General features: G+C 37.2%; 1 protein-coding gene across 2 annotated transcripts in view; it reads left to right on the top strand.

Moving 5' to 3' along the window:
• GNRHR (gonadotropin releasing hormone receptor) overlaps positions 1 to 7,101 on the top strand; it is a gene marked incomplete at both ends in the record, with an annotated part of 30,588 nt that extends 23,487 nt beyond the window's left edge. Inside the window, one exon of one of the 2 annotated variants that reach the window (XM_079702347.1) lies at positions 6,857 to 7,101. In XM_079702347.1, coding sequence (XP_079558473.1) covers positions 6,857 to 7,101 — 245 coding nt within the window. The remainder of the gene's footprint in view (positions 1 to 6,856) is intronic. The other variant, XM_079702348.1, reaches the window with a different exon arrangement.
• Between the last annotated feature and the right edge of the window lie 10,681 nt (positions 7,102 to 17,782).

The following is a 17,782-nucleotide window of genomic DNA, read 5'->3' as shown; positions in this document are numbered from 1 at the left end:
GAGCACCAAGACCCTGTCAGCCACACACCTCAGAAGAAATGGGAGAAAAGGAAGGAAGGAAGGAAGGAAGGAATGAAGGAACGAAGGAAGGAAGGAGGGAGGAAAACTAAATAAAATAAAATAAAATAAAATTTTTAAAATTTAAAAAAATCATTAAAAATTTAAAAAGAGAGAGAAAGAAAGAAGAGAGCAACTAAACCAAAAAACAAATCCACCAATGATTACAAGCACTAAAAACTATCCAAAAAAATAATAATAATAATGGACAGACAGAACTGTAGGACAAATGGTAAAAGCAAAGCTATACAGACAAAATCATAAAGAAGCATACACAAACACACCCACAAAAAGAGAAAAAGGAAGATATATATATATTAAAAATGGAAGAGAGCAACTAAATCAATAAACAAATCTATCAATGATGATAAACTTTAAATACTAAACTAAGATAAACATAAGACCAGAAACAAATTAGATGCAGAACGCAAACCCCAAGTCTACAGTTTCTCCCGAAGTCCACCGTCTCAATTTTGGGATGATTCATTCTCTATTCAGGTATTCCAGAGATACAGGGTACATCAAGTTGATTGCGGAGTTTTAATTTGCTGCTCCTGTGGCTGCTGGGAGAGATTTCCCTTTCTCTTCTTTGTTCACACAGCTCCTGGGGTTCAGCTTTGGATTTGGCCCTGCCTCTGCACATAGGTTGCCTGAGAGCATTTGTTCTTTGCTCAGACAGGAGGGGGTTAGAGAAGCAGCCGATTAGGGGACTCTGGCTCACTCAGGCCGGGGGGAGGGAGGGGTACAGAATGCGGGGCGAGCCTGCAGCAGCAGAGGCCAGCGGGATGTTGCACCAGCCTGAGGTGCGCCATGCGTTCTCCTGGGGAAGTTGTCCCTGGATAATGGGAACCTGGCAGTTGGCGGGCTGCACGGGCTCCTGGGAGGGGAGGTGTGCATAGTGACCTGTGCTTGCACACAGGCTTCTTGGTGGCTGCAGCAGCAGCCTTAGCGTTTCATGCCCGTCTCTGGTATCTGTGCCGATAGCCGTGGCTTGTGCCCGTCTCTGGAGCTCGTTTAGGCGGTGCTCGGAATCCCGTCTCCTCACACACCCAGAATCAATTGTCTCTTGCCTCTTAGGCAGCTCCAGACTTTTCCCCAGACTCCATCCCAGCTAGCTGTGGTGCACTAGCCCCCTTCAGGCTGTGTTCACGCAGCCAACCCCAGTCCTCTCCCTGGGATCTGACCTCGGGAAGCCGGAGCCTCAGCTCCCAGGCCCAACCCGCCCTGGCAGGTGAGCAGACAAGCCTCTCAGGCTGGTGAGTGCTGGTAGCACTGATCCTCTGTGCGGGAATCTCTCCACTTTGCCCTCTGCACCCTGTTGCTGCACTCTCCTCTGTGGCTCCGAATCCTCCCCCTCTTCACCCCCTGTCTCCGCCAGTGAAGGGGCTTCCTAGTGTGTGGAAACTTTTCCTCCTTCACAGCTCCCTCCCAGAGGTTCAGGTCCTGTCCCTATTCTTTTGTCTCTGTTTTTTCTTTTCTCTTCTGCCCTACCCAGGTACGTGTGGAGTTTCTTGCCTTTTGGGAAGTCTGAGGTCTTCTGCCTGCATTCAGTAGGTGTTCTGTAGGAGCTGTTCCACATGTACATATATTTCTGATGTATTTGTGATCTCCACGTCTTACTCCTCCACCATCTTGAAGGTCTCTGTGTATTAATTTTGTACCCTGCAACTTTACCCAATTAATTGATGAGCTCTCATAGTTTTCTGTTAGCATCTTTAGGTTTTTCTATGTATAATATCATGTCATCTGCAAACAGTGACAGCCCTACTTCCTTTTTTCCAATGTGGATTCCCTTTATTTCTTTTTCTTCTCTGATTGCCATGGCTAGGACTTCCAAAAATATGTTGAAAACAGTGGCGAGAGTGGACATCTTTGTTTTTTCTTGATCTTAGAGGAAATGTTTTCAGCTTTTCACCATTAAGCATGATGTTAGTTGTAGGTTTGTCATATATGGCCTTTATTATGTTGAGGTATGTTCCCTCTATCTGACTTTCTGGAGAGTTTTTATCATAAAAGGGTGTTGAATTTTGTCAAAACCTTTTTCTGCATCTATTGAGATGATCATATGGATTTCATTCTTCAATTTGTTGATATGATGTATCACACAGATTGATTTGCAGGTATTGAAAAATCCTTGCATCCCTGGGATAAATCGCACTTGATCATCGTGTGTGATCCTTTTAGTGTGTTATTGGATTCTGTTTGCTAGTATTTTGCTGAGGATTTTTGCGTCTATGCTCATCAGTGATATTGGCCTGTAATTTTCCTTTTTTGTGTGGTATCTTTGTCTGGTTTTGGTATCAGGGTGATGCTGGCCTCATAGAATGAGTTTGGGAGTGTTTCTACCTCTGCAATTTTTTGGAAGAGTTTCAGAAGGATAGGTGTTAAGTCTTCTCTAAATGTTTGATAGAATTCGCCTGTGAAGCCATCCAGTCCCAGACTTTTGTTTGTTGGGAGTTTTTAAATTACAGTTTCAATTTTAATACTTGTGATTGGTCTGTTCATATTTTCTATTTCTTCCTGGTTCAGTCTTGGGAGATTGTACCTTTCTAAGAATTTGTCTTTTTCTTCTAGGTGTTTATTTTATTGGCATATAGTTGCCTGTAGTAGTCTCTTAAGATCCTTTGTATTTCTGTGGTGTCCATTGTATAATAACTTTCTCCTCTTCCATTTCTAATTTTATTGATTTGAGCCCTCTACCTCTTTTTCCTGATGAGTCTAGCTAAAGTTTTTTTTTTTTTTTTTTTTTTTTTTTTTGCGATAGGCGGGCCTCTCACTGTTGTGGCCTCTCCCGTTGCAGAGCACAGGCTCTGGACACGCAGGCTCAGTGGTCATGGCTCACGGGCCCAGCCACTCCACGGCATGTGGGATCTTCCCAGACCGGGTCACGAACTCATGGCCCCTGCATCGGCAGGCGGACTCTCAACCACTGTGCCACCAGGGAAGCCCTAGCTAAAGGTATTTTGTTTATCTTTTCAAAGAACCAGTTTTTAGTGTCATTGATCTTTTCTGTTTTCTTCATCTTTATTTCATTTATTTCTGTTCTGATCTTTATGATTTGTTTCCTTATACTAATTTTGGGTTTTGTTTGTTCTTTCCCTAGTTGTTTTAGGTGTAAGTTAGGTTGTTTATTTGAGATTTTTCTTATTTCCTGAGGTAAGATTGCATTGCTATAAACTTCCCTCTTAGAACTGCTTTTGCTGCATCCCATAGATTTTGGATCATCATGCTTTCATTTTCATTTGTCTCTAGGAATTTTTTTATTTACTCTTTGATTTCTGCAGTGATCCATTGGTTGTTTAATAACATGTTGGTTAACCTCCAAGTGCTTGTATTTTTTACAGTTTTATTTTTTCTTGTAGTTGATTTCTAATCTCATAGCATTGTGGTCGGAAAAGATGCTTGATATGATTTCAATTTTCTTTAATTTACCAAGGCCACTTTGTGGCCCAGCATGTGATAAATTCTGGAGAATGATCCATGTGCACTTGAGAAGAATATGTATTCTGCTGCTTCTGGATGGAATGCTCTATAAATATCAATTAAGTGTATCTGGTCTAATGTGTCACTTAAGGCCTGTGTTTCCATATTGATTTGCTGTCTGGATGATCTGTCTATTGATGAAAATGGGGTGTTATAGTCCTCCATTATTATTGTGTTACTGTCAGTTTCCCCTTTGATGGCTGTTAGTATTTGCCTTATATATTGAGGTGCTCCTACGTTGGGTGCATATACATTTACAATTGTTATATTTTCTTTTTGGATTGATCCCTTGATCATTATGTAGTGTTCTTCTTTGTCTCTTGTAACAGTCCTTATTTTAAAGTCTATTTTGTCTGATATGAGTATTGCTACTCCAGCTTTCTTTTGATTTCCATTTGCATGGAATACCTTTTTCCATCCCCTCACTTTCAGTCTGTATGTGTCCCTAGATGTGAAGTGGGTCTCCTGTAGACAGCATATATATGGGTCTTGTTTTTGTATCCCTTCAGCCACTCTGTCTTTTTTGTTGGAGCATTTAATCCATTCATGTTTAAGGTAATTTTCAATAGGCATGTTCTTATTGCCATTTTGTTAATTGTTTTGGATTTGTTTTTGTGGGTCTTTTCTTCCCTTCCTCTTTTGTTCACTTCTCTTGTGATTTGATGACTAACTTTAGTGTTGTATTTGGATTCCTTTTTCTTTTTTGTGTATCTATTGCATATTTTCAATTTTCAGTTTCCATGAGCTTTTGCTATAGCATTCATATATAAACAAGATTGTTTTAAGTTGCTGATCTTTTAATTTCAAATGCACTTCCAATATCCTGCATTTGTGCTCTCCTCACGATTGCTGGGTTTGATATCATATTTGTGTGCAGATGATTTCCTACCTTTACTGTATGTTTGCCTTTACTGGTGAGCTTTTCCATTCATAATTTTCTTGATTCTACTTGTGGCCTTTTCTTTTCTGCCTAGAGAAGTTCCTTTAGCGTTGTTGCAAATCCAGTCTGGTGGTGCTGAATTCTCTTAGCTTTTGCTTGTCTGTGAAGCTTTTGATTTCTCTGTTGAATCTGAATGAGAGCCTTGCTGGGTAGAGTATTCTTGGTTGTAGGTTCTTTCCTTTCATCACTTTAAATATATCATGCCACTCTCCTCTGGCCTGCAGAGTTTCTGCTGAAAAAAACAGCTGATAACCTTATGTGGATTCCCTTGTATGTGATTTGTTGCTTTTCCCTTGTTCCTTTTAATATTTACTCTTTGTCTTTAATTTTTTGTCAGTTTGATTACTATGTGTATCAGCTTATTCCTTCTTGGGCTTATCCTGCAACTCTGTGCTTCCTGGACTTGGGTGACTGTTTCCTTTCCCGTGTTAGGGAAGTTTTCAGATATTACCTCTTCAAATCTTTCTCAGGTCCTTTCTCTCTCTCTCTCTCCTCTCCTAATTTGAATGTTGGCGCATTTAATGTTGTCCCAGAGGTCTCTTAGACTGTCCTCATTTCTTTTCATTCCTTTTTCTTTATTCTGATCTGTAGCCATGATTTCCACCATTCTGTCTTCCAGCTCACTAATCCATTCTTCTGCCTTAGTTATTCTGCTATTGATTCCTTCTAGAGTATCTTTCTTTTTAGTTATTGTATTGTTCATCTCTGTTTCACTGTTCTGTAGTTCTTTAGGTCTTTGTTAAACATTTTTTGTATCATCCTGATCTGTGCCTCTATTCTTTTTCCAAGATCTTGGATCATCTTTACTACCATTACTCTGAATTCTTTTTCAGGTAGACTGCCTATCTTCACTTCACTTAATTGTTATTCTGAGGTTCCATCTTGATCGTTCATCTGGGACATATTCCTCTGCCATCTCATTTTGTCTAACTTTCTGTGATTGTGGTTTCTGTTCCACAGGCTGCAGGGTTGTAGTTCTTCTTGCTTCTGCTGTCTGTCCCCTGGTGGATGAAGCTGTCTAAGAGGCTTGTGCAGGCTTCCTGGTGAAAGGGACTGGTACCTGTCTGCTGATGGGTGGAGCTGGGTCTTGTCCTTCTGGTGGGCAGGGCTGTGTCACGGGGTGCGCTTAGCAGGCAGCAGTGTGCTCAGGAAAACTTTAAGCAGCCTGTCTGTTGATGGGTAGAACTGTGTCCCTGCCCTACTGGTTGTTTGGCCTGAGGCATCCCAGCACTGGAGCCTACAGGCTGTTGGGTGGGGCCAGGTCTTGGTGAGAAAATGGCAGCCTCCAAGAGGGCTCATGCCAGTGAGTACTCCCCAGAACTACCACCGCCAGTGTCCTTGCTCCCACAGTGAGCCACAGCAACCATGCATCTCCACAAGAGACCCTCCCCTACTAGCAGGTAATTCTGGCTCAGTCTCTTATGAGGTCACTGTTTTTTTCCCTGAGTCCTGGTGTGCACAAGACCCTGTGTGCACCCTCCAACAGTGGAGTTTCTGTTTCCCCCCGGCCTGCGGAATTCCTGTGATCAAACCCCTGGCCTTCAAAGCCAGACCCTCTGGGAGCTCCTCTTTCCATTGCCTGACCCCCAGGCTGGGGAGCCATACATGGGGCTCAAAACGTTCACTCCTACGGGAGAACTTCTGTGGTATAATTACTTTTCAATTTCTGGGCTGCCAACCCAGAATGTATGGGATTTGTTTTTATCATGACTGAGCCCCTCCTACCATCTCATTGAGTCTTCTTCTTTGTCTTTGGATGTAGGCTATCTTTTGGGGTAGGTCCCAGCATGCTTTGTTCAGCAGTTAGTTGTGATTTTGGTGTTTCTGTAAGAAGAGGTGAGCTCCACCATCTTGTCCTCATCCTTCAATGTCCTTAATGCCAACTAGGATTCTGACACTAGTTCCAATGCATGTGTTTCTTCCATGTGCCAAGCTTACATTGCCTCCCACAGTGGCGATGGCACCTCCTGTGGGGCCAGTCGGGAAAGGGGGAATTTATAAATTTATAAAGTAAACATGGTTATGTTGGCATGACAACCAAAAGGTAGGGAATTCAACTCAGCTCAACCTCAGTCTGCTCTCTTAATTTTATATTTTAAGAATTTGAGTAGCCCCTTATTTCAAATCCATTTTAGTTTGATGGAAAATTTGTTTTAAGAGCACTACTATCTTTAATATTTTCTATTTATTATGTAACATAGTAGAAAACTTGAAATATAAACAAGGTTTTCAAACAAATTGTCCTTATTAAAAATATTAGAAATTTGCTTCCATTATATTCATCAGGTTGAATTATGATTTTCTCTTCCTTTTTGTCTGTTTTGGTTTTGTAATAAAACTGGTTGTTAAACACCTTCTCTTTTCTCTATCTAAAAGAACTACAACTGAATCAATCCAAGAATAATATACCACAAGCTCGACTGAGGACCCTAAAGATGACGGTTGCATTTGCCACTTCATTTACTGTCTGCTGGACTCCCTACTATGTCCTTGGAATTTGGTATTGGTTTGATCCTGAAATGGTAAACAGGGTGTCAGATCCAGTAAATCACTTCTTCTTTCTCTTTGCTTTTTTAAATCCATGCTTTGATCCACTTATATATGGATATTTCTCTCTGTAATTGTTAGATTACATAGGAAGTCACACAAACTATGTAGGACAAGGTAATGAATTTCCTCTTTTGGGAATGATAAACACAAAGCATATTCCAGCACATTTACATACAAACAAAGCTGGGTTTCAGATTATGGTATTATACTTATCCCTTTGGAAATCACATTGTCAGAAACTCAAATACTAGGAAAATTTTTTTCAGGAAAAATAATTAAATATTTCCTCTTAACCATTAGCTTCTATATTAATCTCTTCACTTTCTGAGCTCCTACAACACATTATATGGGTTTTTAAATCACTTTTTTCTTGTATAATAATATATAAATATTTAAAATAGCCATGGCCTAAGGCAGAGATGCCAAAAAGTAATGCTGAGAAACACAGTCCTAACCTCAGCATGCCTTGGAGAGTTTTTCTCCAAAGGGGCTTAGCAGCAATTAAAATCTTATGCTAAAAACAATAAATACATAGAGCAGAGAGATAGTATTTCCCCTGCCCATGTGATCAGTTTTCCCTTCTATGGTTTAAAAAAACAAAATGCAATGAATCAAATTTTTTCCTTGGTTTCAAAAGCATTCTGATGTTTGGAGTATTCAGCAACCAACCCACCATCCACTGCTCCAACCTGACAAGACTTATAAATAGTTCTCTTTCATCCCATTCTTCACTTGGTACAGGTTGTGAAGTACCTCCATATAAAAGGGAGTTTCAGAGGGACTCATATTTGGATAGGGGGTTAGAACATTCCTCTTGGGCTGTGTAATCTATGGAGTTTGTGGTAAGTAAGTGTAGTAATAATAACACTGTTTTAAAATACAATCATGAAAAGATATATACTGATTATGTTTTATAAATAACATACCTTCTCTTTTAGTATCAGGGATTTTTTTCTATCTTCTGATCTTTCTAAATCCATAATCCACAAATCACTAAAAAAAAAAATAAGAAATCAAGCAAATGCACAAGCAAAAAGTTATTTGATATGTAAAATTAACTCTGAAAGCCTCAGTTTCACTATATATAGGTCAAAGGAGACAGAAGGGTATTAGAAAAGGGAAAAGAAAAACTCTCTGTAAATGTATAACTAATACCTGCTGATGTTCACATTGAGTGGTATGGTTTCCAAAATATGTCAGCACAATACCTCTTTTAATTCAGGCCTGTTTCCACCCATTCCATGAAAAAGGGGATAAGATGAAAGGGTTCTATAATATCCATTAAATAAGAAAACCATATAAGGGAATTAAAAGAAATTCAACCACTCTTTAACTTATTTTTTAAAAGAAATAGGTAAAATATTATATTCACATGAGGTATGTAGTGTCACACAAAAGATGAAATGTCATTTCCACACATTCCAGGCCTTGTGGAACTGTGGTAAGTAAACTAGTAATTAAACTAATGGTAGGTCTTTCCTTTCCTTATTTTTCTCTTCTCATACTTTGTCTTTTAGTGTTGTAGTGTGTAGTAGTTATTTTTCCACATTCTAGGTTATTTTCCAATTCTGTCTCCATTGGTCCTATTTCTGTCACTATTGAACTCCTTCCTTCTACTCTTTCATTCATATCTTCATTTTACTAAACTCATACCTTTAATTAGCCAATCAATCCCCCAACTCTACAGTTGAATTGGGCTGGACTCAAATTTGTAATGTGCTAAAATGCTCAAAGTTAACTTTAAAGGTGTGTATACTGATACCAAGAATTTAAAGTTCCACTAGATGACACAGGAATATAGATAAGTCACAACAAAACCATTCTTCTCTACCATCTCTTTATCATACGTATTCTTATTCCCAAACTGATAACAATTCTTACATATGAATTTAAAGGCAAAAATATACAAGATACAATCTAAGGGCTTTGTTAGATATGTGTTTATTGAACATATGTCAGTTTGGCTTTTACACATTCAAGAAACTGTTCTACTTAGATACACTCTCAGGCATTTTTTAATACATTAACTAAAGGGCTATTCAAAATCTTGATGCAGGTGTTTTTAAACTGTGGGCCATGCACAAAACTGTATTACAATGCAACTGCTTTATTTTTATTCCTATTTGTAGTATTTTATGCATTTAAAAACATTATCCTGAGAAGCGTTTTTGGCCATACCAGACTGCCAAAGGAGCCAATGTCACAAAAAAGGTTAGGAATTCCCAACTGATTCTGTATATTCATAAAGAAGTTTATTACAATAAAGATGTATCAGAATGTATTCACCTGATATATTTATAAATATATATATATATAATCATAATAATGTTAATATTGAAACTGTACTGGATTGATTCAATTTGATCACTCACCATTTTCAACCTTAAAAACTCTCTTAAGGCTCAACATGTAATGAAAAACTTGGCAGAAATAAGTATATTATATAAATGCTGTGGTCTGAAAATTATAATGTGGATATGGATTTATACTAAAATTAATAGTGCAAAAGGTAAATGTGGCTTTTAAGTTAAAGATACATCACTCAACATAGAGTATTTCATATTTGGTATTACAGTCATTTACTCTATTTTCAGTCATAATAAAAGATGAGGATTCCTTGTAAAAAAGGATATGTTCTGCAGAGTTAATCCAATATATCAGATAATTAAGATTCTATCTTGGATATCTCCTCTTCTATTTGGCATATAAAACTGGTTAAAAAATGGATTTCCTCTTGCTAAATTCAATTTAGTAATACATGACATGAACAAACAACAATGAATTAAAAGATTGTGCAAATTCAATTTCAGCCTACAAAACAGAGATATCATAGCTTAAAACAAACAAACCAAAATGTTGGAGTACTACAAACATAATCTTCCCAGCAGCATAAATCAGTGTAAATGAGTTAGAAAAAAATTTTAAGTGCTCTGATCTCAGAACTTACTTGGTAGTCACAAAGAGATAATATTTATGAGCAGCTAAAATACATTGGAATTTCATCTATTTTACCTTTAGCCTAGTTTCAAATGTTGAACCAATTCCTGTTGTCTAATTACTATAAATTGTGTCCATAGGAGACTAAATAGAATCAGATTCAATTTAATTTCTAAGATTAATTGATTTAAATCTTCAATTTAATTCTTTTGGTTATTAAGTTTAAAAATTAGGTATAAAACAATAAGTCTAATTTTTAAAATTATATAATATACAAAGTGCATGCATAGGAAAAATAGAATATGTGCAAAAAGTGTTGATATAGTTATCTCTGGATGATTTTTTAAATTTCTTGTGAATACCTGTATCCCAAATTTCCAGAACGAACATATATTGCTTTTCTAATGAGAAAAAGGTACAATATTATATGTGTGTTTGTATGACTTTCGTGCTGTTTCTGTTAGAGTGCTTTCTGCTGTAAGCAATAGAAATGTCAGACTAGATGTGGCATGTTTTCATTTCACATTACAGGAAGTCCAGAAGAAAGCATGCAGAGTTGGTTAGTTCAGAGCTTTGAGTCATTTTCTCTGCTTCCTCTAGGCTTTAGTGATCAGAAACTACTTGTCACCAACTAGAAGTCTCAAAGGCACAAAGAAAGGGTGGCTTCTCACTATACATCTCTCTTTCCCAGAACCCTCAGCACTTCCTCTTAGATTGGCTAGAACTAGAGCACAGGACCAACTCTATACTATCACTAGCAAAGGAGAAAGGGATTACCCTAAACACCTTAAGGGTATGTTTTATCTTATGGAGAGCAGCACTCAATTTCCCTGAACGTTTAGTCACCTGATAACTTTTAAAAAATATTTAGTTCTTTTTTTCCTCTCTCTTTTTTTTCTTTTTTTGTGAGAGCAAGTGGGGAATGTTTTGGGGATCAGAAGACAGAAGTACCTGCTACAATCACCAATTACCTTCTCAAAATAAAATCAGGACTATGTATATCACAAAATTTAAATAGCACACAATTTAAACACAAAGAATAAAGGCTAAATATAGTCTTGGTACATTGTAATTACACAATAAATGTAGCCCTAAGGGAAAAGAACAAACTTTATTGTTTTTCACTATCTAAATCCAAATATTTAAACTCCTGTGGTTGGAATCTTCATCTGATGCATAGAGGGTAACTTCCACCCAATTATTGACTTTCTTTTTTATAACTAGTCCATTGGATAAGAAATTTGCATAAGTTTTAAAAATTCTAACTATCACTTCAGATCAAGAGAATAATTGTCAAATAAATTAATAATTTAAAAATGTGATTAAAACTAAAAAAAAAAAAAAAATGTGGCAACCTGAAGTGGATTTCCCATGAAGCTAATGAAACTTAATTTCAAAGCTCCTCGTTTAGCCCCCTCATAAGCCCTGGAAAAGAAGTCTTCCCATGGGTACATGTTTTTATAAAATTCATAAAAATAAGATATTATAATTGCAATAATTAAGACTATCTCTTTTCACTTTTACTTCCCCTCTGTCACACTCACCCCTCAGATGAGGTGGTGTTGGAATGGCCATGGATAGCTTTGGGATCCAGCCAAGGGGAACTTGAATTAGGTATATATTTACATTGAATCTAGAGGGATATTTTGTGGTTCTTGGTCACTTTCACGTGTAGTTAAGTCACTGCTAACCATCACAGTAAGCATCTAGGCATAGTACTAGATAAAATATTGTTACCCTCATACTGACTTACCTGGCATAGAGACAGGAAAGTGTAGGGCCAGAGGTCATATCATGATATGGAGGTTAGAGTATGGCACCAGAACTATTTGAGTAGTGGAGGAGAAGTAGGGTATAAAACGTACAGAAACTGGTCTACAGAAATTATTTCACTCTTTAGCATGTCCACCCTAAAGTGATTCCCAATAAATCACACCCCTGTGTAAACTACTCTTGCTTCCAACCATGCTTTACCTATGGAAAAGGTAATGGGATATCATTTCTTTGATTAAGCTATAAGGTAAAGGTGATAGGATGTTCCTCCCATGACTCTTGTTACATTATATATGATTATCTTAGCTGACTGAGCCCGAAATTCTCCTGCTGCCCTTGAAGAAGCAAACAGCCACGCTGTGAACTACTTTTGCAGAGAGTACGTGGCACAGAATTGTGGGCAGCCTCTAGAACCTGAGGGTAGCCTCTGGTGGACAGCCAATGAGAAGCTGGGACCCTCAGTCATACAGATGCAAGGAAACGAACTCTGCCAACAACCTGATAGCCTGCAAGTGGATTTGTCCTTAGTCAAGCCTACAGAGAAGAGCACAGCCTGGCCAATATCTTGATTACAGCCTGCTGACACCCGAAACAGAAGACGCAGTCTCATGCCTGGGCTCCACACCCTCAGAAACTGTGAGATAAATGTGTGTCGTTTCAAATCACTATGCTTGTGGTAATTCATTATACAACAATAGAAAACTAATATACTTAGCATGTAAAATTGTAAGAAAAAGATTGGGTCCTCATCAAATCCTAGTTAAAATAGAAATTCTCTCCTTTCAGAAATATACTCAACAATTCAGCATATACAATTATAAATGCCTACATTATTTTTTTCTTTTTGACTGGAAATGTAAAATTTATCAGAATTCCTGTGTTTGTAGGGTACAAAACTGTAGCAGTACTAAAGTCAGTGAGTACATCTGTTTCATTCATCTCAATGTATGCGATTAAATGTTAGGATGTCATTACTTACAAAGAATTTTGAAATTGAAAGAAAAAATTTTAAACTATCACTATATAAAACATTACATTATAAAACATTGTTATACTAAGACATAATTAGGGAGTATGCAGCCAAAATAATTTACGGGAAAAAGTACTTTAGAGTTATGTTAAGCAGTTAATGCTTAAAATTATTACTTTTTTTTTTTTTTTTTTTTTAGATTTTGTGATGTTTGTAAAAACTTCAGGCCCCAGAAAACATGAATCCTTCTGATAGGAACTAAGTCTCTGCATTATTTCTAAGACCACTTCCCACTTTCCAAACTTATACACTAGTTCTGGTAAAAGGATTCAAATCTTATTTTCTTGCCAAATTCACTATCCCAGTGATCTCTTCAGAAAGCTAGACTTGCTAGAATGGGGTACTGCCTTATTCCTACCATTCTAATGCCTCCTCTCCATTAGAATGGGACTGAAGTCTGCTCCTAAACCAACTTTAACTAAGGAGTATATGCTATTTTATTTCAGGCATCTCTGCTGCAAAGTATATACTGGTCTGTGTACCAAAATCTCTAATGCTCCCTACTTTTACAGATTTTTAATTACTATGCTCCACCCACCTGATAGGATGTATCTTTCTGCACTCTTATCCACTGCTTTCTCTATTACTAGTTGATCTCCGGAACTAGTAACTATCTATCACTAAACATGCTGAATGTGTTCTACTTTCTAGGATGCACTTACCATATTCACTGATAGCTGGTTCCTCTACACTTGCTTGCCCCAATAGATGTAGTTCCCAGGAATACCTTCACAAGGTCTCCAAGTCCATTGCAGATAACAATCCCATGACAAGCTATTTGACAAAATGCAACCACTATCAGAATAGCACTGTCAAATTCAATAGAAGACAGATCCCAAAGAAATAGAAATGCAGAAGCTGACAAAGATTTATCAGAGGAGCGCTCTCTCAACTTTCCACTATTAAACCTTCCTAAACTATATCCTGTTCTCTGTGTTCTCCTATTACAATGGAAGACTTGTCCCTGCTCCTCTTAAAAGCCAGTTCCACCCCTTGTGTTGTGGATACCATTCTCTCTCACCTTTCAAGGACATCACTTCTTCAGATATCCCCTTGTCCTCCTATACCATCAATCTCCTCCTTTCTACTAAATAATTCCCACTGCTGTATGAAAATGCTTTTTATCTTGCATCTTTAAAAAAAATCCTCCTCAGCCATATATTCAATTTCAGCTTCACCTCCCACAATCCATTTCTCTACTCTCCCTCCCAGAAAACTTCTCAAGAGTTGTCTGATAACTCCTCTTCCTTACTTCCCTTTTAATCCTCAACACCCATCATCTTGTAGTCTGTCCTTACTACTCCAGTGAAACTGGTCACCAAAGATCACTCTACTATGAAAACTAATGGTGATTTCTCTGTTCTTGACTTACTGTAATTTTTATCAACATTCAAACAATTGTTCATTCTCTCTGTAAGGAGCTCAGGTGAAGGAGGACTGGGCCATATCTTGGAGAATACTGGAGTGGCAGGAGTTGAAAGAGAAAGCTTAATTTGGGAGAGGTCACAAGACAGAGGTGGATTGGGAAATTGTCAAGCACCAGGGAGCTACATGGAAGCTTAACTGATATCTGAAGGCCATCCCTCGCTCTTCGAGTAAATAATATTGCTGTCAGAGAGGAACCCCATTGTTGTTTTTCTTATCACTATCTGGTGAATGGCCTTCCATTTTCAGATATCAGCACAATATCCCTTAGCCATTCATGAAAACAGTAATCATCCTAAAGCAAGGCTGAGCCCCCATCTGAATAACTATTCTGGGTAGAAATCCAATTTTCATCAGTCTAGTATATTTTTAATTCCACTGAAAACAGGGGGTGGTAATTCCTTAACAAATTGAGAACAAAGCGCAGCATCAATACTTGAGTGGAACTGGACAGTGATGAATTCCTATACCAATTCGCTTCCCACTTGAGACACTCCTCTTAGCTCTGTGAAACCATCCCCTCCCAGTTTTTCTCCTATCTCACTAGGAGTTCTTTCTCAGTTTCATTTTTTCCTCCTTCTATTCTACCTAATATTTATATGGGCTCAGATCTAGGGATTCTTGGTTTATCTGTCTACCCTCTCCCCCTTGGGGATATCACCCAGTCCTCTGTGTGTGTGTGTGTGTGTGTGTGTATATATATATATATAGTTTATATATATATATATAGAGAGAGAGTTTATATATATATATATATATATATATATATTGAGTTTAAGATATATTGAGTTTAAGATGTGCATGTAGAGGAATCAAGTATAAATTTGGATCTATGAACTTGTAGATTAGAGAAGTCTGAGCTAAATATATAAATTTAATAATATATAATATATAAATATGTGTGTACATGTGCATGTGTTTGTGTATGTGTGTATATATATGTTTGTATGTATATGTATATATACATATATATGTTTGTATGTATATGTATATATACATATATATGTTTGTATGTATATGTATATATGCATATATGTGTGTCTGTATGTATATGTATATATACATATACATGTTTGTATGTATATGTATATATACATATATGTTTGTATGTATATATACATATATATGTTTGTATGTATATGTGTATATATATGTTTGTATGTATATGTATATATATACACACATACAAACACATGCACATGTACACACACATATTTATATATTATATATTATTAAATTTATATATTTAGCTCAGACTTCTCTAAGCTACAAGTTCATAGGTCCAAATTTGTACTTGATTCCTCTACATGAACATTTTAAACTCAATATATCCTTATTATGTTATAATGAACTCTTTGTTTCTTCCCTAAATTACTTTCTCATTTATTCTTTCCATCTCAATGCTGGCACCAAAATATGCCTAACTTGTTCAAGCCAAAATCCAGGATTTATTCTTAATTTATCTCTCCATAGTATCTTATATCTAATCCATCAATAAGTTCAGTCTTCAAAATATTTTCCAAATCTGTCTATTTCTCTATTTCTCTTGTCATTGACCTAGTCTAATCCAGCATCATCTCTCTCAACCTGATTAGAGCCACAAACTTCTCACCAAATTCCTCTTGCTCTGCTATAATCCATTCTCCACAATGCAGCCAGAATGCTCGTTATAAATATAATTAAAACGTCACTCCTCTGATTACTCTCTAATGACTCCACATCTCATTTAAAACAAAATCCAAATTTCTTATCTTGGTGTTCTTGAGCAACTCTGAATGATCAATTCTGACTTCAGGCTGAGAGGCTGTGGGACATTGCCAATGTTAACTCTTTTCCTTCTTCAGTAAAAGGATGGATTTAGTTTATCATCATCGTCCCTAAAGAGTGACACAGCAAGACCCACACTGTGGTTCAAGAAAATATATGTGTGTGTGTGTGTAATATATATTTTAAATATTTATAATTTTGTATATATATTTACATGTATATGCTAAGAAAAATGAAATATGTAAAACTCTGTAAAATTCTTTGAGATATTTCAGAGTGCAGATGTAATACAAGTTTGCTGCCTTCATGTTTCTATTCAGTAATGGTGAGAAATACTACCTTTATCAATTAGGATGCTTTAAGCTAGAAGAATGAGAAACCCAATTAAAAATGGCTTAAACAAAAAGAAACTATTTCACATAACAAGCATTCCAGAGATTAGCTGACTCAGAGTTCCAGGAAATTTAGGATTTTGGCATATGCACTATATCAGTTTTTTGATCTCAGGCTTGTCCATTTTGGCCAGGAAAAACCTGAAACGGCTGCAGGAGGCATATCCTCACAGAGTGAGTCCAAAGACACAAAAGGGAATATTTCCATGATGTGTCTATTCTTATCAACAAGGAGAATTTTCTTCAGAAACCCATCCATAGGACTACCTCTCACTTATTATCCTGAGCTGCCTAACATGTCAATGCCTAAACCAGTCAACTTTAAGGAGATTGGGATTTTGACTATTTTAGACCAATCATAACTCAATATCTAGGGTTAGGGAGAAATCTAGCCTCCCATGAAGCTCATGGCAGCCTTATGTCTGAACAAAATTGATATTCTCTTAACAAGAAAGAAGAGAGATCTCTTACCAAGAAAGAAGGAGTATGATGTCTGTCAACCTGTCTTTCAATTTGAATGACTAAAGAGAAGCTGTGATTAGATGTCATCAATGACCATCATTTCTGTTCAGTAGAAGTATTAAAAGTGATGGGAGCATCTCCCATTTTGAAGCAATCACCAGATCTATCCACGAAACTTGGTGGTAGGCAAATCTATTTCTTGCCTATTCCTTTCATCCAGAATTGCTCAACATTTGGAACTAAACATGAAATCTCACCAGCAGAGGGCTGAGGATTCATGCAGGTAATTTGTTGTTGCTGCCATTGTTACTTAATATTATCTTAATTGACAATAAAGAATCTTTAGAGTATGTTTATTCTAAACTTGTCATTTTACTAATTATTAAATTAGATATCTCTCTTCCTACCTTATTGGAGATGATAACCTGGACTCAGTATCTATTCCCTCATCTTTGCTTCCTGTTTCTACCACCCTGCATTAACACAACCTTAATCACATTGGTGAGGTTAGTGTCCAGAATAGAAATAGCTGCTGGGAGCTCTATTTCCTGGAATATAAAATCCAGCGTCCCACCCAAAGCCCAGTGATAAGAGGATTGTGAGAGATGACTCTTTCAATACCTTCTTCAGTGAGAACAGTGTTGTCTAGTATGTCCCCACAAGAATGTTTATAGACCTACAACGAATTGTAAGTGATGAAGGTCTCTCTAGAATGCCATCACTGGCAAAGAAGATGTTGCAAATAGCTGTGCCTCTAGGCACTACACCATTGAAAAGGAAATCAGTGAGCAACTGTTGGACAGGATTCAGAAGCTAGCGGACCTGAGTGTAGGTTCAGGCTTTCTTGGATTCCTGCTGGTTGGTTGTAAAGCCATTTTCTATTTCTCATTCCTGCTGATAGTTGATTATAGGAACAGTTCTCCATTTACCCAGCTTCCTAGTTTTTCTTAGCTGTATCTGAAGTCT

The sequence above is a fragment of the Hyperoodon ampullatus genome (genome assembly GCF_949752795.1).
Source record: "Hyperoodon ampullatus genome assembly, chromosome: 1".
Taxonomy (NCBI): domain Eukaryota; kingdom Metazoa; phylum Chordata; class Mammalia; order Artiodactyla; family Ziphiidae; genus Hyperoodon; species Hyperoodon ampullatus.
This window is presented reverse-complemented; position numbering and strand designations above follow the sequence as displayed.